Here is a 26053-nt window from a genome sequence, read left to right as displayed (position 1 = left end):
AAGGGCAAGTTTGTGAGATGCTGGGTACAGTACTGTACATATAGGGGTACAAGGAGGAGGAAGAACAACAAAAATTGCAAAGAGCAAAGCAGAATATAATTTCTGATCAATTTTGAGCTACTATGATAGAACACGTTTTCATTCATCAAAAGACAATGACGGAAAATATTAAATTTGTTTTGAGATTAACAATGTCCTTCTCCCTGAGAACTATATGTTTTGAACGTGTTTTCTATTTTTTGGTGTATTGTTTACTGACTGCTTGATAGTGTAAATCATTTTGATCGCTTTGTTTATGATTTGAGAGCAGTGTTTGGTTTTGAGCACAGGTAAATCTGTTTTGTCGGAGGTTTTGTAAATAGAGCTTGAAGCTGAGGGTTTGTGTTTAATGTTTTCAGAAAATGGAACAAGGTTTCAGAAATTGTGTTTTAGCAATTGAGAAAAACTGTAATAACAAACATACGACCTTTTGGCCCTCAGAGGGAGGACGCAGCGCCCCCTGACGGCCCAGCTGGTACCGCCGGTGGGGGGTGGGGGGGGGAGGAGCCGGGAGGGCAGCTTTATAAAACCGCCTTGATCCTGGAAACTAAAACAGTCCCGAAAGACAGACAGCTGCTCACACCAGCCGAGACACCTCCGGAAGACCACCCGAGCACACAGTGAAACCGCACCTTCACACCGGGGCTGAGCGAGCCGACCGTCCGGTGCTGCTGACGTCGCCTGTCGGTTTAAAAAAAAAAAAAAAAAAAGGACAGAAAAAAGCGGAGGGGGGGACACTGCTGCTGCTGCCTGTCTGTGGACCTACACTGCAACGCATCTGCGCAGCAAACAGCAACGAAGAAAGGCTGATAAAAAAAACCGAACATCGCATCAGTGTTTCTAAAAATGCCGTTTTCCGTTAACGGCATCCTTTGCACGCTCGCGCTGCTGCTCCTGTGGCGGGCGGAGGAGCTCGCGGAGGCGTGCAGCTGCGCTCCGGTACATCCGCAACAGGCGTTCTGCAACGCCGATGTAGGTGAGTAACAGCACCGGGGACTGTTGTTGTTGTTGTTGTTGTTGTTGTTGTTTGTCAGGCTTGCTGCACGTCTGACTGGGAGCTACGGCGGCGGTTCGCGGCCGCTCTCTGCCCGCCTCCGGTGCGTGCTGAACGGGCTCACAGAGGCTTCTGGAAACCGCTGGTGAGCCTGGAGGTGCAAGGGTGTTGCTCCTCAAGGCCATGGCCCGACAGAGACACACGCAGGTCCCATTGTCGGGTTTTGTCACGTCATGGTGACACGCATAGACCTTTTTTATTTTTATTTTTTTTAAATGCCAAAGTGATTTGGGAAGCAAAGGAATATATGCAAAAGAAAAGATGCAAGAGAAGATGTTTAGGTGTCATGGAGGCATGCTTTGTAGGGACACACACACCCACAAACAAAAAACGCATGCTCATTTTGAGCTAAAGTCTCCATAACATTCATTTTAAGTAGTGTAAAGTGCACCTGTGTCTCTCACTGAGGAGTTAATAATGACCTTTACAGTGATTATCTCTGACTGCACTGTACAGTCCTCTACAAGCCACAATAAGAGGGCTAGGTTGTTGTATCTCAGGGTGTGTGTGTGTGTGTGTGTGTGTGTGTGTGCACTGTGTTTGTTGTAATGTACAGGAAGCAGTCTGGGCCACCGTCGCTGTACATAATGTCTCAGGTCTGGGAGCAGAGTTTGTGTGTTTACCAGGATTCACCCCTCAGCAGCTCTGGGACGAGAAGCAGCGTCGCCTGGCTTCTGCAGGGCAACGTGGCACAAGAGAGGAAAAGACACAAGGAGGGAAAGAGCGGAGAGGAGGACAAGGGATGGAGAATGTGAAGAGAAATTTAGAGGGGGGGGGGTTGAATCTCAACCACAGAATATGTCACACCACGAGCTTTCCTCCTCTTTTTTTTTTTTTTTTTTAATTTCCATTCCTGCCCTGTTTCTTCCTGTGAGGGGGTGGTGCTGGGAGGAATTACAGGAATGCTGCTGGGGTTTTCCCAACTTTTGCTCCGGTGTTACACAGGACACACACACACACACACACACACACACACACACACACACACACACACACACACTTCCAAAGCCCAAATAGACACTTCAGGCCTGCTGCCATGCATGGTGGACTCTCTCTCTCTCTCACACACACACACACACACACACACACACACACACACTCCCGCTACATATGACATCTGGCTGACAGCTCAGGGTGTGTTTTTTTGGGGGGAAAAGGCAATAAAAGTCACGGTCAAAGTTAAAATATGCATGGTATCCTTGAGAATGAGAAACTCCAAGACCACACTACTCTGGCTCCATCTTTTCTTCCTTCTTTTGCCTCCTTATTCACACGCTTCCACATGCATGTATGTGTGTGTGTGTGTGTGTGTGTGTGTGTGTGTTGGGGATAAGATGTATATCTGTGCAATTTCTTATTGCAAAATGACAGCTCTATTTTCAGGTGTGACTCAATCTTTCACTGAGCTGGCAGGTCTTAGAAACGGGCTGTCTCTCAGCGTGTTTGTGTTTAGTGTCGCTCGTGTTGTTTTTAAAGGGAGTATGACTCAATATGGCTTTGTCCTGCTGAGGGGGGAGGATGCACGTTAAAGGTTGCGCAAACCACTAAACGGCGACAGTGGTCGATGTCATTGTTCGGGCCTGAGGATGAGACCTTTTTGGCTGTGGTGGATCTGCTGGGAGAAACACCCAGATAAGACGCTGCACAGGCTGAGAGAGGAGGAGGAGGAGGAGCAGGGCTGAAATGGGTTTTGCAGGCTTGCAACGAGCAGAGAATCAGAATAGGGTTGGTTGTCTGGTTGCCCAGAATGTGCATGTAGGCAACAACAAAGTGACATTGTCAACAGTTTTGTGGTCTGAGAATTGATCTTTGTTTTTTTTTTTGGGTGAAATGGGATCCCACTCGCGTGTTCACACTCATACTCCACATGCAGGGACAGAGCACCAGTGTGTGTGTGTGTGTGTGTGTGTGTGTGTGTGTGTGGTCACCTTCTGTTTTCCATACTAAATGATGCTCCAGGTCAGCCACAACCCGTAAAGTTCAAGCAGTGTCATGCACTTACCTCGCACACGCACACACACACACACACACACACACACACACACACACACACACACACACACACACACACACACAAATATGTTCATGTGAAAAGAGACAAACATCCTTCTTTCATATAAATCTGTTTCCCACAAAGGGGAACTTCCCCAGCAGCCCTGCCCAGTCACACTGTCCTGAGGCTGGGCGGTGAGGCAGACCAGAGTCACCTTGCTGTCTGCCGGAGTGGACACGCAACAACACACGCACGCTGACTGTACACGTCTCCATTTATAGAAACATAGATGTGTTTTTCTTCATAAAACGCACTTAACACGCATCATAAGAACAACCAGAGTTGAACCCTGTGATGCAAAACAAATAAATCCAACATGTCTTGGATGATATTTGAATACTTGATTAAATTTTAGAGTAGAAACATTTGGATAACATTATATTCACCAACATTTGTATTTATATTCTACCTTTTTTAGAAGGGTCCCTCATCTATGGCTCATAACGAGTTGTCACAGAGGCTGAAATATTGCCCAGTTGATAAATTAACATACACTTCAAACAGTAAACTTGGATCCATCACCCAACTGCTGTTCCCCTCAGCTCTATAAGCATTTTTCAGCTCATTGTTTTGGTTTTCTGGCCCACATTTTGGTTCAGTCTCACTCAGTCAGCAGCAGCAGGCAGCAGTTTTTAGTCAAAGCTCTAAAACTAAAACTAAAGAAACCGATATTATCACAGGAGCTGGTGGAGACAAAAATATATATACAAATAATCGCATAATGCTTTTGTTTGGGACTGTTGTGAGCTAAAATGCCTGATTTTACAGAAGCTAAAAACATTGGAATACATGTTCTTTACATTTAAGTTGCAGAACGCAGTTAAAATTGCAAAAATAGTTGCATTTTCTTTTGTGTGTCTTTTTTAAAAAAGAAAAATCAAAGGCATCTTGTTCCAGTGACAATGAAATCACTTGTAGTTTGGTGACATATGGCTCAATGTTTTGCGCAGGGGACTGTTGTGATTGGTGAAACTCACAGGATACTACAATGATTGATGATGGTTTCATTGTTGTTATCAACAGTATTAACAGTCCATCAACTAAAAATGGCAGTCAGCTTCTCAAATGTGAGAATTTTGCTGCTTTTTATGTCAGATTGAATACTTTTGTGTTTTAGACCGTTATTTGGACCAAACTAGAAAAGCAATTTGAAGATTTCTGGCCCAAAAATGTTTTAAATCACCTGATTAATCATTAATGAAAATGGCTGCAGCCCTATAATGCACAAATAACAATACAGTATATCAAAGTTGAAACTAAGGAACAAGTATGCACAAAAAGCCACTATTAGTCAATAATATTACCCTGTAGTTGTTGATCTGACTCTTCCGCTCTTATCAGCTGGGTTGATGTCATTGTATCTTTTTATATAGTGACAGCAGTGCAGCTCATCATAAAGACCTCACAAAGGAAACCAGAAGCTTTCATCTTTTGCTGCACAGGTCTTCATACAGATGTTGCCAGTAGTCACGAGGCTGCCTGAGTTGTGTTTGAGGGCAGTTTTTTTTTGCTGCTGGTCAAATGACAGACGGTTAAACAGACGGCCCACATACGCCTGGAGCTGCGCAAACCACACCAAGAAAGTCAGGGACGATTTGGTGGTCACTGGAGTATGAAAAAAGAAATGGATAGTCATGCGGTGGATTGAACGGGGGGGGCTGAGGATGTGGTGTGTTTGCGTTCGTATGGGGTTTGCATGGAAAACATTGCGTAGTGCAACTGATACGCATGTATAAGTCATTAGACGTCGTGCTGGTCGGAAGGGTAAGGGAGCAGTCAAAATGTGGGTCAGTTGGTGGTTTATAGTGGGGGGGCTCCTGGCTGCTGATTGACTGCTGATCACGGCGACTTTAGGATCAACCTGCGGTGAAAGTCGGCCGCCTGCAGGCCCCCGGTAGTCGTGCTGTTTTAGCATCACGCTGTGCAGTCTGCAGCCTCCGCAACACGCTGTTTAGACTGCACAGGATCATCCGCTCTGGCTTTATTGCAGGGAAACTGAGAAGTAAACATGTCTGCAACACCAAGGTGAAGACAGATAAGCTCCCATAACAGCAATCCATTGTGAATAACAGCGTAATTTCCCCTCAGTATTGTGTCCTGCTGCTGATTCTTTGCTCATTAGTTTGTGGCTCAGAATGAGGTCAGGAAATGAGAGCGGAAAAACTGAGAGGAATGCAGGAGAGAGTGCCAGCCAGGTATACTGCTGTGTGTGTTTATATGTGTGTGTGTATGTGTGTGTGTGTTTATGTGTGTACTCTGGCTGCTGCTGCGTATTTGCATAAGCATCGGAGTGGAACTAAAATGCAGACGTTTTCTTGTGAGGAGCTGGGATTGGTTATAAAGCGATGTTATCAGTGCTGATAGCCGGTTCCTCTTCGCATCCTGAGCCGTACGTCACCAAACTACTAGAGATTGTAGTCCCACTGGAACAAGTTGCCTTCAATTTATAATTAAATATACAAAAAAAAAAACGCACAAAGCACTTTGTTTTAGAAAACCTGCTGTGGAAGATTTAAACAATCTCTAAACTCCTGGAGGAACTGACTTTAGCATCTAAATGTTCCACTGTGTTGAGCACTAACTGACTGTGTGCTGTTTGATGTTAGCAGGTTAATGAACACAGTGGATTCATCAGACCTTTACTCTGAAAAGCTGTGTGAGTTAGTAATTCTCCATCCATTGTCAACATTGAAATATGGATTAGAGCAGCTTTAACATGGTAGAAAACATAATACTAATATTCAGACTTAATCAAATTTAGTCTTTCTTGCTGTGTTTTATAGTGGAGGCGGTTCCTGTCACCTTAAATGAAGACCAACTCCGCTAATTGTGCAAAATAATAGCACATAGCCGAGGCGCTGTCTCACTCAGCAAATGCAGTATAATTAACTGCTGTGACTGTTCAGATCGTTTCCTACTAACTTAATTTATCACAGAATGGATGAGATGCATCAGGTTGTGGATGATTTACCATTCGAAACAAAAGGGAAAAGCCTGATAGTGCTAGTAAACACCAATCCTAACAGGATGGTACCAGAACATGAATGTTTTGATAGTTTAATTATTTAACTCATTTATAAAAACACAAATACCAAAGATTTACTCGTCCCAGTTTCTTAAATCTGAGCATTTCCTCTGTTGCATGCCGTCATAAATTGAATATTTGGGGCTTTTGGTTAAATGGCGGGCAAACAAGAAGTATGAATTACAATGTATTTGTAGTTTCATGTGCAGGAAAGCGTCTTGAGGGGGGGGTGAAAAGGAAGTAGTAAGGGAAGGAGCAGAAGAACGAGAGACGCTATTAACTCTGGGAGCCATGAACCCCCCATATTTGTGTCTGCTCCAAGCCATAAACTGAACCCAAGGGTGTAAGAGCCACAGCAGTCAACAGTGTGTGTGTGTGTGTGTGTGTGTGTGTGTGTGTGTGTGTGTTTATCTATGTGTACGTGTCCTCTGTTTCTGCTTATTTTATGTTTTTTTTCTTCTCTATTGCTCATATTTTCCATTCTGAATAAATGCCCTAAGCATAGCTGAAGCTTGATGTAGTCAGTCAGGCCATTAAAAAAAAACACACACACACACACGGTGAGAAACATGCCTCTGGCTCACTATTTCTCTGTATATCAACTTTCAAGTTGTATTCTTATTCCTTAATTCTGGTCCTTTGACGGTTTCCTGGTCATGTTTGGAGGCAGCGAGGTTTGTTCTGCAGGCCAAGTCAGTTTATGTGTCTGGCCCTCATGCAGCTTTGAGCCCAGTGGAAACCTTCAGTTGGGTTTTCATTGACGGGGGCTACTGTAGATGCTGAATTTGAGCTACTCCGGCTCTTTTTTTATTTTTTTATTGTCAGTGCTTGAGCCTCAGTGTGGTATGTGACTTGAAGCAGCCTCGGTGAACAAGAATCTGATGTTTCAGGATGAACAACTATCAGTGGAATCACGTCCTGGCATTATGATCATATCTTTACACTGGAAGTCGAGTATTCACACGTATTTTGATAATTGATTCATCGTTTTAAGCAAAAAAGCCAAATATTGTGCAGTGTCAGTTTCTCTCATGTGAGAATGTGCTGCTTTCCTCTGTTTAATATTATTTTAAACAGAATATCTGTGTTTTTTTAACTTTTATCTGATATTTTATGGATCAAACAATCTTTAAAATAAAATAATCGTTAGTTGCTACGTATGTTGTTATAATTGTATATTTTTTCATTCTTTCATTTAAGTTAATGATTCTAATATAATTATAGTTACTTTGGAACACAGTTATTTGCATTTATCATCAGTTTGATCCTTCAATTTGTGATTTTACCAACATTAGTATTTCTACCCCCACTATGTATGTAGGTGGACAGCTATGCAGCAGTTGGCCTTCAAAGTTGGAAGCAATTGCAAAGCTCTGGGTACAGTTTCATATAGCAGATTCAACGTATGATTACCATGTCATGTAAATAATAAGAATCCATAAAAAAAGAGTTGCACCAAAGGTATTGTAAAATGAGTTTGTACAATAACAAAGAAACTGGATTCGCAAAAGTAGATTATCTGTTAAAATAAGTTATTGTGTTTCTTCTTTCACCAGTTAAAGACAATCAGGTTCAGGGTACTTTACCGTGTTTTACGTGTATGTGGGTTTTGGTTTCCAGCGAAAGGCAAGGCATTGTTCTCGACAAAATATTTTAGAAACAACTCCGAAAATAGACACGATAAAAGATGGTGCTCACCCGGTAGAAGTAGCACATTCTTTTGTGGCCTTTTGCTGTCTGTCATCCCCTTTCCTGTCTATCTTGAGCAATCCTGTCAAATAAAGGCAAAAATATTTAGAGAAATTTATAAATAACAGATAAAAATGTTCCAGACCAGAAAATCAGGGTTTATAAAACAAGAAAGAACAAATAAAAAACATATAAACTCTTGTGCCATGTTGCCACAACTTGTTCATTTGAGTGATAGCTGCTGATAACGAAGCTATTTTTTTACACAGCTTCGCTCTACATCTTAAATGTTTGTCCAGAAGGAAGAAGCTGAAATTCACTGTGGTTAGGAGTTAATTTATCCTCGCTGTACGCTGGGTTTAGCTTTGACTCACCAATCTGTTCTTTAGAGATCGGTTTCCAGACCATGACACCAAAGAAGAAGATAAAACTGAGTCAATAACAGAACAATAGAATAAGGTCATCATGTTTTTCCAATGTGGAAATAGGATAGTTTGCTCAAACAAAACAAAGGCTGCTGCTTCCTTTAGCACACAAGCTCACAGTTTCCTTAAAGGTTCAGTTTTGAGTCAATAATTGTCCTAATTAATTGTTTAAAGTCCACAAGAGTAAAAGTAAAAAGAGTAAACAGTTACCCCAACAATAAATTCGACAGATAACTTACAATGTTGTATTAGCAAAGCAGCTCCAGACAGCTAACATAGTGGCTAGCTTTCCATAAAGCTGATCATTCAGCTGATCAAATCAATAAAAGCTTAATCCACATTTAACAACCACAGAAGAGCAGTAATATAAGGCGTACTTACAGACAATTCTCCAATGAGGGCCTTTGGGAAGAAGATATAAAAGATGTCTGTCAACATTTGCTTTGTGACAGATTACACAAAATGGCGGATGTAACAATGTCAGTTGAGCTGCTGCGGAATTCCACCAGTGGTGGTTGCTACTAGCAACAGAATGTTCACTGCGGGGTTGCCCCCGACTACAGAGCTTCCTAGCCAGTTGTTAAATAAAGCACGTTTATAATTTAAAGATTTAAATATATAGATTTTAAGAGCCGTTAAATGATGAAGGAAAAAAAGCGATAAGGAATCTGAACCAGGAGACTGAACATTTAGGTAATTTATTTTAACACAGTAAAACATCACACAGGTCTTGTTGTTGAAAACACGGAATAAATAACGTCCAACTTCACAAACTCAAAAACTGGCTGATAACGTTATCAGTTACTCACAAATTAACTCGCTACAAACTCGCTCCTCTTCCCCCGTTTGTCGCCGCCTGAACCCGCCGTATCTTCACCCCCAGGGTCATAATAGTCCTGTTCGGAGCCGCTGTAAGTCAGCTGGCCTCTGGTGACGGTGATACTGTTTCTAAACTTATCTTCTGTATTTCAGTTTCTTGTATATATGTGTGTCTGCCATGGGCTAATATCAGCTGATATATTGGCTTGGGTGATTTATTGGTTCATGTGAGCAGCCTCTGTAATTTCAGTTTCCAAAGAACACCTTGTTGACATTTCTGCATCCTTTTATTAGAAATGGTGTTGTCTCTCTCTCTCGCATCTGCTTTCTTTCTGTCATTTGAGTGTTTGGGACAGTGTGATCTGACGCCATGTTCTTATGTTTCCAGTGATCCGAGCAAAGGTGGTGGGGGAGAGAGAGGTGGATTCTGGGAATGATATCTATGGAAACCCCATCAAGAGGATCCAGTATGATGTCAAACAGATCAAGGTAAGAATAAACTGATCAAATTTGAAGCCTTAACGTAGAATATCCACCAGATGCCTCCTTTAGTCAAAAGGGTTTGATGCTCAGACTTCCACTCCGACCTTTGACCCCCGTGGATGTGGTTTTGTTCCAGATGTTCAAGGGGCCTAACGAGGACATCGAGGCTGTCTTCACTGCTCCTGTGTCAGCAGTCTGTGGAGTAACCCTGGACGCCAACGGCAAGAAGGAGTACTTGATCTCAGGTGTGTGTTATTAGATTTTATGTCCGTTTTTGTCTGCAATGAAAGCAACAAGTTTAATGATTGTCCAGGTGGTCACTTTAACCGTTGGCTAGCAACATTAATCCAAAGATTTGTTTTTGTGGCAAGTCAGCAGTGGCTCAGGGTAGCTTCTGATGGGCAATTTTTGACAAATTATATCTTAAATGAATAATTGACTTATCTAAAAATTACTCAATAGTGGTCGTTCAATAGTCTACGACACTGCAAGGTACCTAGTTTAATTCTGGTCATCTTTAAATGAAAAAGTTGGAGTCTTTGTTGCGTGTAATTCCCCTTTCTATCCCGATACTTACTGTCCCCCCAAAAATACTTTAATCCAAAATGTATCTTTTTGCAGCTTTAAAGCTCAAAATCTGGCTGCTTTGTATTTCCAATTGGCAAAATGTTCATAAAATAATGATACAAATGATTACTTTCCCTTTAGTATGGACAAACACAGATCTTTAATATGTCATAAAGTGAACTAACTCATGATAAAATCTGCTGTATTCCTTTAAACGCACTGCTGTTTTGCTCATTTAAGGCATTTTTAATTTCAGTTTTGAGGAGAAAAAAAATGAGCGACTGAAACGAAAGCAACAGGAATTCACAGACAGATAATCAGATATCAACCTCCAGGTGTGTAAACAGCCAGGGCAGACAAACATTAGATCGGATAAAGGCTAACTGGCCATTTTGTGTGTTGGAGGAGTAACTATTTGTGTTATTATGGGTAATGATAGGCTTCTAACTAAAACCCTGTGGAGACAGTGGGAGTGACCTTGTCTGTCGTGGCACAGCTTGAGCTCCCGAGAGTTATAAATGCTCGTACTGTATCTCGTTCCTCTCTGCTCGAGGTGAGATGACCATGTAATGAAAAATAATATATTTCACACTATGAGATAACAGCCTGAAGGGAGGCGTTTTCTAGTTGGCTGGATGTATTTGTGCCTTTGCCACTGCCCGTATGACCTTGTATTAAAGTGTACTTACATAGCCTTTCTTCCACTCCAGTGTTATTAGTTGCTTTTGCCAAAAAGCTATAATGCATATTTTTATATCAACAATGTATGGAAAAGAAGTCGCTTATAGCGATGAGTAATCTTTACACATAAACTTAATCCAGAAACAAGCTTGCAGCACTTCTGTGATCTATGTTTTTATTATATTATATTGCATTGTAGTGTTTTGTAGTACTTGTTGAAGCACTGACATTAGGCACTAATTTGTTATAACCTGCCCAGGGAATATGGATATTGGGCTATCTCCGTTGAAGCAGTGTGCATTAATGTGCATTGTCTGTGGTAGGTAAATACATAAATCCTCAGACAATCATCACTGGGCTTCATAACAAATCTCAGCTCTTTGTTTTGGTTTTCCAAGCCGCAACCTTTCTGTTTTGGTTCACTCTCACCACATTGTTTTTAGCCGCAGCAGGCAGCTGTTTACAGGGAAGAAAAGCCCTAAAACCCACTGTATACTACCTGCTCAGCACCAAACAGCAAACAGACGCAGTTAGGGACCAGCTGGTGAACATAAAGGAGCATTTAGCTGCTAAAGAGACAGATATTGCCCTCAGGAGTCGGACCAAAACAGAGCAAAAATAAGAGTGAATGATGGAAAACACAACTTCAAATAAATGATAATGTTGCTCAATAGCTGCTGAATGTGTCAATAGATAACTGTTCCCCATATGATGATAACAATATGTCAGTATTGTGTTTATGGCTTGTTTCCACTGTAGCCATAAAAAATTATATAGTTTAAAGCAAAAGCTCAACATTTTGGGAGTTTGCTTGTTCACTTTGTTGCAGAGAGTTACATTAGAAGATTGAAACAACTCTCATGTCTGTTTGTTAAATGTGAAGCAACAGCCAGCTTAGCATAAAGACTGGAAACAAGGGGAAACAGCTGGCCTGGCTCTGTTCACTGGAAAACAAAATCCACCGACCAGCACCTCTAAAGCTCAGTAATTCACTTTTAATTATTATTCTTGTTTGTTTAATCCACACAGAAACAATGTGTGTATGAACTACAGTTTTTAGCATTTCATTCACTGTAGTTTTTCCTACAAGTTTAGAACGGGAAGGATAGACAAGGAGGTTGTAAGCTTCAACGACACCGCTAGATGGCACTAAATCTGACATACTGGTCCTTTTTAATGTGAGTGATCAAGATATGGTCCAACAAATAACCCCATGTAAAACGTATATTATATATCAGGTTGCAAACTACACATAAAAAACGTCTTTTTACCTGAGACATGCTTTTTACCAATATATGAATAGAATTTGTCTTCAAAAGACGACAACTCCCGTAACAGAGTGTTGGATTCTCCTAACTCCTCTCGTCTTTTGATGAACTTCTGTTTTGTTTCTGTGTGCAAAAGCACAACAGTAACAGCTCATCAGTAACTTCATCCATTTTCCTGTTAAGCTGCCGACACAGCTGGAGCGCACAGCGTGTGTTGGGACCGCAGTTTACTCAACGGTATTACTCACCAGCGTGGATGCTCACATTGTTATTGTTATAGTTATTGTTCTTGGTGTGGACGTCCCCTTTACTGTGCTAGCTGTCCTCCCCTCCAAACTGGTTGTAGCTTTATATTAAACAGATGTTTCATGTTTTCTAGAAATATCAGTTTATTCCTTTTTTAATGTTTGCTTGATAAATCTGGCTGGTGTTGTTATTGAAAGCAGCACCAGAAGGAGACATAGTACGACGAGGATCATGAAGTCATGCGTGCTCTGGTTTCCCCATCGCAGACAGAGATGCACCCACAAACACTCGCCCCTAATTACATAGAGTTGTAAGAGGAGGAACTGCTGAAGCCAGCGTTTCCTCTCTCTCAGACTGTGTTTTTTTTTGTCTTAAGATGCAGGAACTTGAGCTGTGGGAAAGACAGTTAACTTTCTGCCGACTGGGGCATCTTTTAAAGTGATTCATCCTCTCTCCAGTTTGAAGGGTTAATAGTGGGAAGAGTTCAGTGAAACGTGAGTCAGTCCCGTCTGCGAGGACATACTGTAAAGACTTCAACATGTTGAGAGTTGCTCTGCAGACAGATAGTGCTGAGGAGGACGCGGCTTCAGCAGATCTGCAAGCTTAACTTGAAATATCTTCTTGTTTAGACTGGTGCCGCTCGTGCGTGAAACATAAACTCTGATTTTTATCAGCTTTACCTGTGAATCTGACCTTTCATCCATTATATTTATATTGATGCATCAGGAGCTGGGTGTTGTTGTTGTTTTCCTGCATGTATAATCTTGTTATGTCTGAATTTTCTGTGACGTGTCCGTCATTGTGAAAGCTTTTATCGCCGTCTCGTTTGTTTACAGGCAAGGCCGAGGCTGGCGGGCGCATGCATGTGACCCTGTGTGATTACATCATGCTCTGGGACTCATTGAGCAACACCCAGAAGAAGGGCCTTAGCCAGCGCTACCAGATGGGCTGTGAATGCAAGGTAAGGCAGTGGAGGACAAAACCAGACATAACAGACCAAATGAGATGAGACACGAGCCACAACAACAAACATCAAAGCAATGAATTAGGAAAGAGAGATATGGATTAGTTGATTTATTAATCAACTTAGAGAGGAATTTTACATTTTTCCCCCTGTTTTCTATCATTGATTGTTGTTTTTACACTTCAGTTTTTCTATGAATTAAATAAAAACGATATACGATGTTAATTATTGAGCTTTCGTAACTTTTTAACAATTGGATGGAGCCATGTTCCAAGTCTTTATGCTAAGATAACAGTCTTCTGGCTTTAGCTTTTAATACTTCAACAACAATTAACTTCTTCTGTCTTCAGTCCTGGTTGGTTCAGCAACACCAAGTGCGGTTTAATAAACAAGCAAACACCTTAAGCAGCTACTTTGTTTACAGTAGAGCAACTGGTGGATCTGTTTACTGTGCAGCCAAACAAAGTTGTGTTGTTTTGATAAAGAAGTCAGTCAGTTTCCATAATACCATGATTTCATGCTGCACGCGGCAGAAGTAGTTTTCCACACAACAGCAGGAAACAGTAAAGCTGATTAGCTTGTTGAGCTCTTCATATAACAGTTCCCTGTAGCTGCTGCCTCTTGTTCCATTACTCTCACATTTTAAAGCATGCCAAAAATGACCGTTGTCTTGTCTTGCAGACGTATGTTTGATGAACTGTAACTGTAAACTATAAAAGCTGTAACAGCAATAAAAGCCATCGTGTGCTTCGGCAGTCAAACGCTGTTTTGAATGTGAAGCAGCAGCAGTAGGTTGTTCCAGTTAACATGAGCAGTAACTTAATGCAAAATAAACAGTAAACAGTGAGGCTGATATTAATGAGGTCAAATCACGTGGATTACATGCTTAATCGTGGTTAGGTAGGCAGCTGAATCCAGGGTGCAAATGGCGACTCCATTTACTTACAACATCCACCATGAATATGATCAAAAATGGGGTTTTATTTCATGAAAAGCTTGAGGATTAGCTTTTAAAATAAGGTATCTAAACATGTTTTTGGTATTTGTACCAAAACTCGGTTATCGTATCGACACTAATAATGATACATTTTGAATATTCAGCCCTATCTGTGACCTAGTCATGACTTGACTTTACGTGACTGAGCAGATTATGCATACAGTATAGAGACATTGTTTTGTGTGCCTCTCTGCAGATTGTGCGCTGTCCCTCTTTGCCCTGTGAGATCTCCGCTCCGGAGGAGTGTCTGTGGACGGACCTGATGATTGAGAAGCAGGTCCACGGACGCCAGGCCAACCACTACGCCTGCATCAAGAGGGCAGACAACTCCTGCTCCTGGTACCGCGGCGTCGCATCGCCCAAGAAGGAGTTCCTGGATGGCGAGGAGCCTTAGTCACGTGGCACACCTGATTGCCCACTGCACAGCCTGGTGAAAATAAATGTAAACAATTCCATTGAAATTTAAGATAATGACATCAGGCAAAGTTATTTTTGATTTTAAAAAAAATAAAGGCAAAGCTAATGTGACTAAAATTAACCTGCTGGTCTGAAAACAATCTTCAGCCTCTGTTGTTGTTTGTTGTCGGTAAGCGTTTCAGTCAGAGAAAGCTTTCAACCTCAGCATTGCTCGACATTAACTGATTCTGAAGAGGCTCAGAGGTTGTTCTCAGACACAGCGTCTGTAAAAACTAATAAAATGGCATCATGAGACATAGACTGGTCAAGTGATGATGTAACTTCCTCCTGAGGCTGGCGTCAGGAGGATATAAATCCTCGGTGAGACAGAGCACTTCCTGCCCCACAAAGCTCTTTAACAGCTCTGCTCTCCGACTGCACCAATCAACCCCCCGATCTACGGACGATCATTCGTTACCCATCGTGTTTCTACTTTTATTACCTCATTCTCCATTTTCTTCCAAAGTCAAATTCCAAGTTGCCTTTTTTTAAATGATTGTCTCCCTCTCTCCGAAACACTATTAGTTACTGCTTCTCTCATCTTCTCTGCTGGGAGCTGTTTGGCCACTGGTGATGTCGGACGCTCACAACACGCTTTAACTTTCCTTTTAAAAAGAACATGAGTCATCTCGCATGACCGATCTCTTCTGGTTTTGTTAGGTTCAAAATCTTTTTCTTGTGGCGATTTTAACTGAAGCCTGTGACCGTCGCAGGCCTCACTGGACCAGTCTATGCTGTGTAAAGATGAGCGCTCTAAATTTAAAACCTGCTCGTGAGGTAAAAAAAACAACAACACAGAAACAAATCAAGAAACGTCCCAAATTTCTTCCTCATCTCATCTTCATCTCTCTCCCTTGTTATCCCCACTATGTAGCTGTACAGTACCTATGCATATACTTTTGTTGTTACTTGATGATTATTATTTACTGCATTAGAACTAGATTTGCACTTTTTGAGGATGAGTTACAGTAAAGACAAGAGCCTGAACACTCTGATGTGACAGTTATTATCGTTCGCCCAGACCGACAGATCCACCTCAGGTGCAGATAGATTTTGCCTATTTTGAGTGCTTTTGGTGGTCCATATTCACAAAATGAAAGCTTATTCTTGCTATCTTTTGTCATAACAGATAAAATAGTACTCGCAACGAAAGGAGAAAAAAAAGTGGCGTGTGAGAGGTTTTGGATAAAAGGGATCTTTTATGTGTGAAAGGGAAACAAAAAGAGCTTGTGGGATGTTATTTCAGTGTCTTTGTATTATCTGTTGATTGTAAATGCCAACAGCAGTTTCATGATTTGCCAATATATTCTCGCAGATGGTTCATTTCATGAGTAATAAGGTCTTTTACATGCTTAACGTTAGCTTTGACTCGTCTTTCTTCTTCCAGTTATTAATGAAAGCTTTATCGCTGTCATAGAAAGCAAGTTACTCAATCAAGGTTTACAGTGCTGTTTTATACACCTCAAACTGCATTAACAAAAAAATATATATATGATGGAGTATTAGAGGCATAATTTAAAAGTAAACTCTTTCCATTTTCCATTACTTTGTATTTTTTCAGTGTTATTATTATACCTGTCATGATTTTTGTGTGTTTTCGCTGTCTTTGTCTACGATGTCTTTAGCTGTAGTGTCGAGTTGAGAAGGTCCTCTTGCGCTGGAGTAACGTGAGAGTGAGAGAGATTAATCCTTTTTGGAGAGGTGTAGAGAAATGAGAAATGGGTACCTTGTGTGAATAGAGGACTGTGCATGTTTTTGATGCTTTGTGTAAGTCCGGGCGAAGGACAAAATATTCAGTATTATCAAATAAAAAACACACGTTTGAAAGAATAAACGCTGCGTCTGTGAGTCATTTGGCCGGTGAAGGCTGTTGTAGATCCCCAAAGTGTTAAAAAAATTACTTAATACATACAGTAAAGCATTATTAAATAAATAATCATATGTTAATGCAGACAAGATACATAATATCACCACAAACTTTACAGTTTGTCATTTTTATCCATGCTTGCTGTATATGGAGGGCCGAAACCACCAACATCAAAAAGAAAATGACCCAATAAATAAATAAAATGCCCTTTAAATGCAACAAAAATATTGTAATAATGAAGCAGAAATGCATACAGAAAAATATAAAGACAGAAATAATTAGTGAAATCCTTAAATATAGGTCTACTGTGTATATTTTTTAAGTTTTCTTACACTCCTTAAAAGCAAGAAGGCCTCACCACCTGCCACGAAGCTTTGGCGACCCCTAGTGCAGGAATGGGAAAGTTATTACACTTCAGTAAACTCTTGCAAAAAGAAACTGTATAAAATAACATTTAATAATAATTAAAGCTGAGTTGTGAATTATTGGATTGTTGTATGTATTCATTATTAATTGGTAAATGACCTATGACCCTTTTGCTGTGTGTCATCCCCTCTTTTTCCCCCCTGTTCCTGCCCATCTCTCAAGCTATCCTCTCAAGAAAATATATATATAAATAAAATTTCCCTGCCCCCAAAAGTCCACACATCACATAAAATTTTCAAAATGTAACCTCCAAACATTTGTAATATTTGGTATGTTAAGCACTCAAACTTGGCCTTCATTTGGCTGCTGTTAATTCCCCAGTGAGGCTGTCAGCGTGAGGGACGTAATGAGAGCAGAGTGGAGAGGCTGTGTTGGGAGAAGGACGGACAAATACGCTTAAGTAGATGTGGTAATCGACTCAACTAGGAAAATATGTGAGAAATGTTCAGGCAGAGCCCAGACCGAGCGGTTTTGTCATCTCTGTTCATTCTCTCCTCAATAATGTCAAACAGGATTGTAATAATCATCCGCTGTCAGAGGGGATTTCTTCACGGAGCTTTTATTGGGAGGCCAGGTCAATGTTTTGAAGGGAGGGTGTGAATTTAATTATAAGTACATGTAGGTGATGCAAGGTGTGCATGACATGTCACTTCTCTTAAATCTATAAAGTAACTTCCTTTGTGTTTGAAATCAGTTGGGTAACCTCTTCGTGTACGTGAGGGATGTGGGGTTGTTGCTGCAACCTCTGCTTTGCAACCCTGAGAGGACAGGAAGAGAGACAGAATTAATACTGGGGGAGTTCTCGTCCAAAACAAGCACATTTAAATGAGAACAAAAGAATTATGAATCAAAGAAAGACTAAATACTTTTACATGTTGTTGACCCGAGGCACCCTTTCTGGCCCACCTCCTCCCACTTATAAATATTTTACTTCTTACCCATTGTTATTTTTCTGATGAATCAAAGGATAAGCTGATTATGTTGCATTTTTTTTGGGGTGGAAAAACACTTTCAGGAAGCAACGCCACGGCTGTTGTTCTGTATATTTAACACCTTTAAATATCCAATGTCCGAGAGTCTCTAAAGAAACATAACTCATGTTTAAGAGTATTTAAATTTTTAGCTACTTAATACCGCTTCTAAACGTAGTTACTAGTTACTTTCAGATTAAAATTTTACATAGGAAACCAATCAGTTGGACGCCCTTGCAGAGCAAACACTGAAGTTCTTGCTGCTGTCTCCCCCATTTCCTGTCTATCTCAAGCTGTCACTGTCAAAATAAAGGCAAAAAAAGAGTTTCTAAAATTATACTGTACATTTTAAGAGACTGAGAGAGAGAACATGAGTCATCTTGCATGGCCAATCTTTTCTGGTTTTGTTCATTAAAATGAATAAAATTAGGTCTTAAGTGGCTACAACAATAATATTAATGTTACAGTGATAATAATCATATAAATATAGTCTAGCATTGACAGTGACAGTAAGGGAGAATATTATTATTATTATTATGTAATTTCTCTGTAACTATAATATCACATGATTCCACTCATAAACCAGGATGCAGCTGATTTTATGATGAAATAAAGTCATATTAATTACATCAATGATTTATAAATTTGCATTAGTTTGGGTCCAATAAATCTGCAGGTACTTAAATAATTCACACATTTCCACATGAACACTGTCCCTTGTAGTTGTGATGCCACCCAGTGGCCACCAGGGGACACAGCAGCCTCTTCGTGCTCCACTGAAGACTTCAATAAATCCTTTCACACAGGAGGGTAGGGGAATAGTATTTATGTAGCTTATATAATGTGTTTTAAATTAAAATACATATACAGCAACAAGTAGGAACAAGCAGAGAAATATCACATATATTTAAAATAAAACACCATCTGCCTACTGACAAACTCCACATCCCATAGACAGACATGCATAAATACACACACTAATAATCATACGCCTGATAAGCAAATAAAAGCACAAAAAGAAACCTCTAACACATTACTAATGAGGTTGTGAAAATACTGTATCATCCATATTATCATGTTAACAGACGATTGAATGAGGAGCAGCTGTCTGAGGAAGAACCGCCCCAGAATTGTTTGAGGTTATCAGATAAACAAGTTCAACTTTTAACTGACTGTTGCAACCATCGTTCATCAACATCACATCACTGAAAGCATTTACACAATAAGGGTCAAAAGTTTAAATGTACAGACAAACAAACTGAATCATTTAGTTTTTTTTCGTCAGAGCAGTTTCTCTGAATCAGATCTGGATTTCTTCTTTTATGTTCTTCAATCTAATGTGTTGAACTGAATTATTCCCAAAACATCTCTCTCTCTCTCTCTCTCTCTCTCTCTCTCTCTCTCTCTCTCTCTCTCTCTCTCTCTCTCTCTCTCTCTGCAGTATACGGGTCCATCTTTCTTCTTTTACAAGGTCCTTTGCCTGCAGTCCATTTCTGTCTCATCTATGAAAGATGACTGATCTGTTGCAGAAAACACTTTGGATGTTTCAAAGACCTTTTCAGTGATGATAGATTTCCCTCTTTTGTTAAAATCGTCTGGGGTGTTTTACCTGACAAAGGCTACTCAGGTCGGGTCACTGCTGCCTTTAAATGCACCTGAAACACTCATCTTCTGTAAGTGTTTGTCAATTTAGTCTCTAGAGATAGACATATCTAAAGATCTCAAATCTCAAATCTATCCTGACCCAAGTTGTCATAACTCTTACAGTCATACTGGCCTGATTGATTCATACTAGAAAAACGTTTTGACATTTCAAACCCTTGAAAGCACCTAAACATAAAGCTCTGTTATTTTCTACATGTGCAGTTTAACTGAAGTGAGAGGAAGCTGCACCCCTACACACTTTCTAAATGGGTTAGGGAAATAATATCTGTCTGTGAATTGCTGTTTCATTTCATTTTAAGATCGCTGAGAAAAAATAGAAGTGCAGGTAGCAGCTCAGAGGTCTGGAAGTCAGGCTATCATGTTAAAATTCAGATCATTTTTATCATTCTTTTAGAGTTTATGTAATGTTTTTGACCTTGTCTTTTAGCTCTGAATTCCTCTCTCCAGACTCCATCGCAGACTGTTATCTAATTCATTTAAACAAAGGTAGAAGCTGAAGCTGGCATTGATATTTGAGGTTAGGAGAGAAATGTTTCAATTATTAGATGGATCGCTGTGGATTTTGGTACATTCATGGTCCCTCTCGGGATGAATTGTAATCATTGACGGTATATAATCAGTGGACAGAGCTTCCAGGTCTGTGAAGTAAACCTGGTAAAAAGATGTAATCGGATTACAGTTACGTTTAGTAACAGTGGGGATTATTAGCAGGATTAAAGTTTTAAAATACATGTTTCTCTTTAAAAATACACTTTCTTATGCTAAAAATGTTGGTTTCCAAGGTTACATTCTTCTGTTGTCAATACTTCTCATTGATTTTGTGTTTTTCTGCATATTTTGTGTTGAGGTAATCAAAAAGTAATGAAAAATAATTATATTACTTTATAAAAGGGAATTAGTAATTGTATCAGATTCCATTTTTAAAGTAACCCTCCCAACCCTGATGATTGTCCGATATAAAGCTAGAAAATTTGGGAATTTTGGAAAAGCCTACTTCAGATTTAATGCTAATGTTAGCATCGTCACTTTGAGCGCGTTAGCATGCTGATGTTAATATTTAGCTAGCTCAGAGCACTGCTGCGACCACGTACCGAGATGTTGCGTACAAAATACATATAACAATAAAACTTCAATTAATAGCTTGAGCTTTTATTTTCTTCAGTCACTTAACTCAACCTGCCTCTATATGGGACAGGCCTCTATATGGGACAGGCCTTTATATGGGACAGGCCTCTATATGGGACAGGCCTTTAATTCCCTTTGTACAAAACTCTTGCTCAGCAAAGTTGAGAAATACTATCAAACTTTATTTAAACCAGTTTGAATATTACTTGCATGGAAATTAGGCTAACATCAATTCCGATCTAATCTATTGACAGCATCTTTCAAGAGGTTTTATACATCCAAAGAATTTCTATAAAATCCAGACCAGGCCTCTAATTGAGACCTGCCTTTATTTGTCAAAATGTGTAGCCAGGCTAGTAAAGGAGACCATCTTCTAATTGGGCCCCTGCTTTTAATTAGTTTTACGGTGAGTATTTTTTTAAAGGGCAGTGGGGTGTCATAAACAAACAAACAAACAAACAAACAAACAAACAAACAAAAACAGCCCCTATGAGCTCTTTAAGTGTTGTTTCTTCCCTACGAGGAGGATGAAAGATGGCTGTGGCGCTTTCCTGCTCTCTCACATGCTGGCCTGTTTTTCGTTGTCACGGCAACCTGATGCATTTAAGAGAGGAGTCAAGGACAGCTGCGCTCGGAGGAAGTGAAGTTCAGGTGAGTGTTTCTAAGAATGGAGGCAATTTAATTATTTTTTCCAATCAGGAGACTCACAAAAAGTAAAGATGTCAGTAATTATTTGATCATGTTTCATACTTTTTTCTTTTGGCTACTTGGGTTTCAGTAGAGGTTTCGTCTTCCTGGCAGACGCCACTCATAACGAAAGAGATTACACATCATGAGATGATCACTCAGAAGAATTATTATTTCCTCGCCTTCAGCCTGTTAATTTTATATATCCTGCCAAAAAAAACATTAATCACCCTGCATGTGAATTAGACAACAGGAAGCTTTGACCGTTGGTGGATTTCACATCAACACTGGTATTTTCCACCAGTGGAGGTTAAAAATATTTACAGTACTTTTTGTTTACAGTAGTTTTGAGTTTACTTGAGTATTTACATTTAAGGATACTTTTTAAGGTCACAGTTATAGTTTGTAGTCAGTTTCAAGATTTTATGTATAAAATATATGATTAGTTTACAAAATGTGCATTGCTATTGATTAAACTACCCAACAGTATATACAACATTAAAAGGCTGCTTTCATATTAAAGAGTCAGTATTAAAATTCCAATAATAATGATATATAACAATCTGATTTTGTTCTTCTGCTTATTGGTATGGGAAAGAAGTTTTTCCTTGCCACTGTCACCAAGTGCTCGCTCAATGTGGGAACTGTTGAGTCTTTTATTAATAATACGGAACAAGTGTTCAATGTGTGAGTTAACGTCTGTTATGATTTAGCACTGTACAAATACACAACAGATTTGAATTGGTTTTACTTGTTTAGAAAGCTTTAAATGACTTTCATACAAGATATTGTCTTTAATTTTATGTTCCAGTCAGATCACTAAAGTCCTCCACTGCTTTTCCTTTAAATATTCCTCATGTTTCCCATAAAGTTCTGGTGTAAAGCTTTCTGTTTTCATGGTCCTAAACTGTGAAACAACTACTTCTGGATATTAGAATTGCTAATTTCTGGATTTTAATTTGGAGTAATCATTGGTTTTACATATGTTTGTTCCCCTTGCTCTTTATTTTATTATTTTATGTTTAGATATTCTACATTTTATTGTTTTTTCCTATTAAATTTTATCCTTGTAAAATTGGATTTTGTGTTGTATACACGTATATATGGTTTAAATGATAGGCAGCAGAAGGCAGTGCGACACAAGGAATTAAACTGCATATATCATCTATATATAGAAAGGTCCATTTGTGCGCAATTCATCAGCATTGCTGCCTGATGAAGCCCTGATGCTGTGGAAACAGACTCCCTCTCCCTTTATTTTCTTTATTTTATATGCAAATCACATAAAAGTTCACTGGGGGCGCTTTAGCCTCACCACCTACTCTTTCTCTGTTTTTCAGTACCACCTGCCACCTGTGACGTCTGGTTTCTAGCATTAGATGTGCACATATATATATCTGTATTTTGTGAGTTTGAACCTTATAAAGCCACAAAATGCTGTTAAAGTTGAACAGACGAGATATTCCAGGTTGTCAGGAGCGCTGCGAGCTAGTGGATGAGGTCAGGTGCAGCAGAAAGAGGTCAGCTCTACAGAGAGAGAGAGAGCTTCTGATAGGAAATGTAGTGCAAGTGAAGGAACAATTGGAGAAAGAATAATGAAGTATATTGTGAAACAAAAGAGCAAAATCAAACTCAAAGGCAACCTGAAAGGTCAATGATATCACACTTCTTGACACAGTGTTCACTTTAATAGTAGCTTTGGTCCTTTATGGCAGATGCATTATATAAATAGCTATAGTTGTAGGTCTATATACAGTTGAGTAGCTGCTCCAAAATAACGGCTGCAACGACAACTGTTAGCATTATCTGCATATTTTCACAGTAAGTTGTTATACGGGTATACGCGGGATAGGAAAACCCTTCCATTGTGTAACGGAGGGCTGGTGTTTCTGCCTATAACAGGCTTAAATAGTAGCATTTGGTATTAATACAGCTACCATCACTACTACTTTACTCACACAGTTTCAGTACCACCAGCACCCCCTCAGATCTGTCACAACCCCGGGGGGAACATTAAAAAGCAACCACTTGGAGGACTGTAGCTGGTAACTACCAGAGCTGAGACAGAGGAGGTTACAGAGATATGCTTTAGATTAAGTTTTACATAAAATAAAAATGTACCGGTACTTTTGTCTGCAAGTGGTCAATGATGTCCAACCAAATCATAAAGAAGAGTTAGACTCCATTTGCCTTTTGAAGTAAAGCAAACTTTATCTCTAAAATAAAAGCCCATTTTCACTTTGAGCTTCCTAACTAGATTAGCAATAAAAGCTTATTGTCTATCTATATATATAAGTACCCTTTCAATTTATTTACCATCAGCCTAGAGAAGACTTTATACTACTACTTACTTTATATTAATACAACACCTGTAATACTTAATGGTGCCACGACACCTGCATGCACTTTGAATGCATTACCTTTATTTATACACTGTAGTATTCTTTCACTCACATAAAGGGTATTAATATACCGTCCACCACTGATATGCATCATAAAGTATGTATGTGTGTTTACTCAGCTCTGACTAAACTAAACTGGGCTCTGATGTGTGCGTGTGGGTGTGAAACAGGAGGATACGAGGTTGTGCGTTTGTGCCTGTGTGCACACATTTGTCATCACTTCCAAGAATACTTTAACAACTGTTACAAAGTGACACAGCAGTGGGTGTGTGTCTCTATACAGGCTACATGTGTGTCCTGTGTTTGATGTGAAGAATGTTTTTTAATCACTTCTCTAAAAAAAACCCAACACACATTACAAAGCGACAGGTTTTTGTGTGTGCAGAAGTGTGGAGTGTGTGAAGCTGAATGCAGGAGTGAGGTCAAGTGTGTGAACGAGAGCGAGGAGGGAGGAGAGAGAGCGAGAGTAGAGAGTGTTTCTCTGAGAGTCTGTCAGAGTCTGGTGGCAGTCGGGAGGGAAACACTAAAAGCCGGGCTTTTTCAAGGGGCCAGAGCTTTAGCCTGCCGCTGATTGAGTCTCCCTTTTTAGTTGAATATGACGCAGACTTAAGGGGGGGAGTAGAGCAAAGAGATGCAGAGAGGACGCCGTTAGTCTTGAACGCTTTGTTACAAACTCCTGAATACACACTGTTGTGATGGGGACGGTGAGTGAGCTGTGTGCCTCCAGTTTCCAGGCATTTCTCTGTCCTTCTGTACGCCCAGGGGCACCTGCTGCAGCCACAGGTGAGTGTTTGTTTTTTAAAGAAAATCCACTTTTATGTTATCTTACTTATATTAAAATAGAAATGTGCTGTTGTGAGTCTATGAATGATTCTTGTGTGTGCCTTAATAAGTAAACAACCTTCATTTTGAGCTGTGTAAACATGCTTTCTCTTACATTTATCTTTAAAAAAAAAAAGTGCTTTATGAATCACCCATCTTCATTGTGATTATTACAGTTTTTTGCTGGTTAAATGTTGCTTTTGCATGACTCTTGATAGCTTAGAAATAACAGACAAACACAGTGAGACTTGGAGAGAAAGACTGGCACAAAGTGCTATTAGTGCTCAGTTGCCGTGGTGATTTTCTGTTAGGTTATCAAGACACAGAGCGCTCTTGAGCAAGCGTGTGTGTGTGTGTGTGTGTGTGTGTGTGTGTGTGTGTGTGTGCATGCTGTGTTTTTGACATTTCTGTGTTCATGTACACACAAGTCGGGCAAACTGTGTGTGTGTTTGTGTGAGATGGTGGGCTTGATTTGTGAACATGACGCACTCCCATCATCCTCTGGTCCAGGATCCTCCTCTCCAGTGGGTGCTGGAGTGACATAATCTCCATCGCTGCCCACTGTTCTCCCTCGGCGCAGGTGCGTTCATACTGTATCAGTGTGATCATTCAAAAGCCGTTCTCGCACAATCAAAGCAGCACGGTACTCACCCAGGTTATTTCCATTTGCTGTGCAGCTTTTATGAGCTTTTTTTTCTATGGCTGGACTTCCCCCATCTCTATTTTCTTGTAATTTCCTCCTGCTTTCTGCTTCATTCTTTCTCTGCCTCAAGGTCTCTTCAGCAGTGAGCAATTCACATATAAACCCTTTAGCTGTGAAGCATATTTACTCAATAGGCTCCTTTACATTTTCTGTTTCTATGTATTAAAGGGTTCATTGTCTCACTCGTATCTTGTGGTATCTTGTCATGCAGATAGCTTTGGTTTCATTTATTTATTACAGATTTGATGCAGTATCTGAGAGATTTGTGCTTCCACCTTAAAACAATAGAGGTGAATGAGATTTTATTTGTTTTCATTCAGTAAACAATGTTAATCTGAAACTACTTTCCACCAAAGACATACGTTTCCACCAAAGAACTGTTCACTTACTTTTACTAACTAGAGGGGAGAAAATATGTCTTTTTGTATTTGTGTGAGCTGACCCTTTAAACTGTTGAATTGCAGCAGTTCTTCCCTACCCCTCCTCAGCATATCCTGTTTTTGGTGTGTCCAAACTCAGAATAAAGCACTGATTCAAGCGCACAGCTGCAATCCTTTGCCCTCTTTTCCTCTATCCTTCCCTACACGCTCTGCTCTCCCTTCCTCTTTCCCTCACACAC

General features: G+C 40.0%; 2 protein-coding genes across 3 annotated transcripts in view; both read left to right on the top strand.

Annotated features, from left to right (window-relative positions):
* Positions 1 to 576: 576 nt before the first annotated feature.
* Positions 577 to 16600, top strand: timp2a (TIMP metallopeptidase inhibitor 2a). Its single transcript, XM_051417446.1, has 5 exons — positions 577 to 1015; positions 9493 to 9593; positions 9724 to 9832; positions 13186 to 13310; positions 14507 to 16600. The coding sequence occupies exons 1-5, from the start codon at positions 886 to 888 to the stop codon at positions 14702 to 14704; spliced, it is 663 nt and encodes a 220-aa protein (XP_051273406.1). The 5' UTR covers positions 577 to 885; the 3' UTR covers positions 14705 to 16600.
* Positions 16601 to 24423: 7823 nt separating this feature from the next.
* The window catches only part of cyth1b (cytohesin 1b), an 18499-nt gene continuing 16869 nt past the window's right edge, over positions 24424 to 26053 (top strand). For both annotated transcript variants that reach the window (XM_051417425.1, XM_051417426.1), the window contains exon 1: positions 24424 to 24692. In XM_051417425.1, coding sequence (XP_051273385.1) covers positions 24605 to 24692 — 88 coding nt within the window. In that variant the 5' untranslated portion in view covers positions 24424 to 24604. The remainder of the gene's footprint in view (positions 24693 to 26053) is intronic.

This window comes from Dicentrarchus labrax, unplaced genomic scaffold (genome assembly GCF_905237075.1).
Source record: "Dicentrarchus labrax unplaced genomic scaffold, dlabrax2021, whole genome shotgun sequence".
NCBI classification, from domain to species: domain Eukaryota; kingdom Metazoa; phylum Chordata; class Actinopteri; family Moronidae; genus Dicentrarchus; species Dicentrarchus labrax.
Note: the sequence above shows the minus strand (reverse complement) of the source record. Positions and strands in the feature narration are given on the sequence as shown.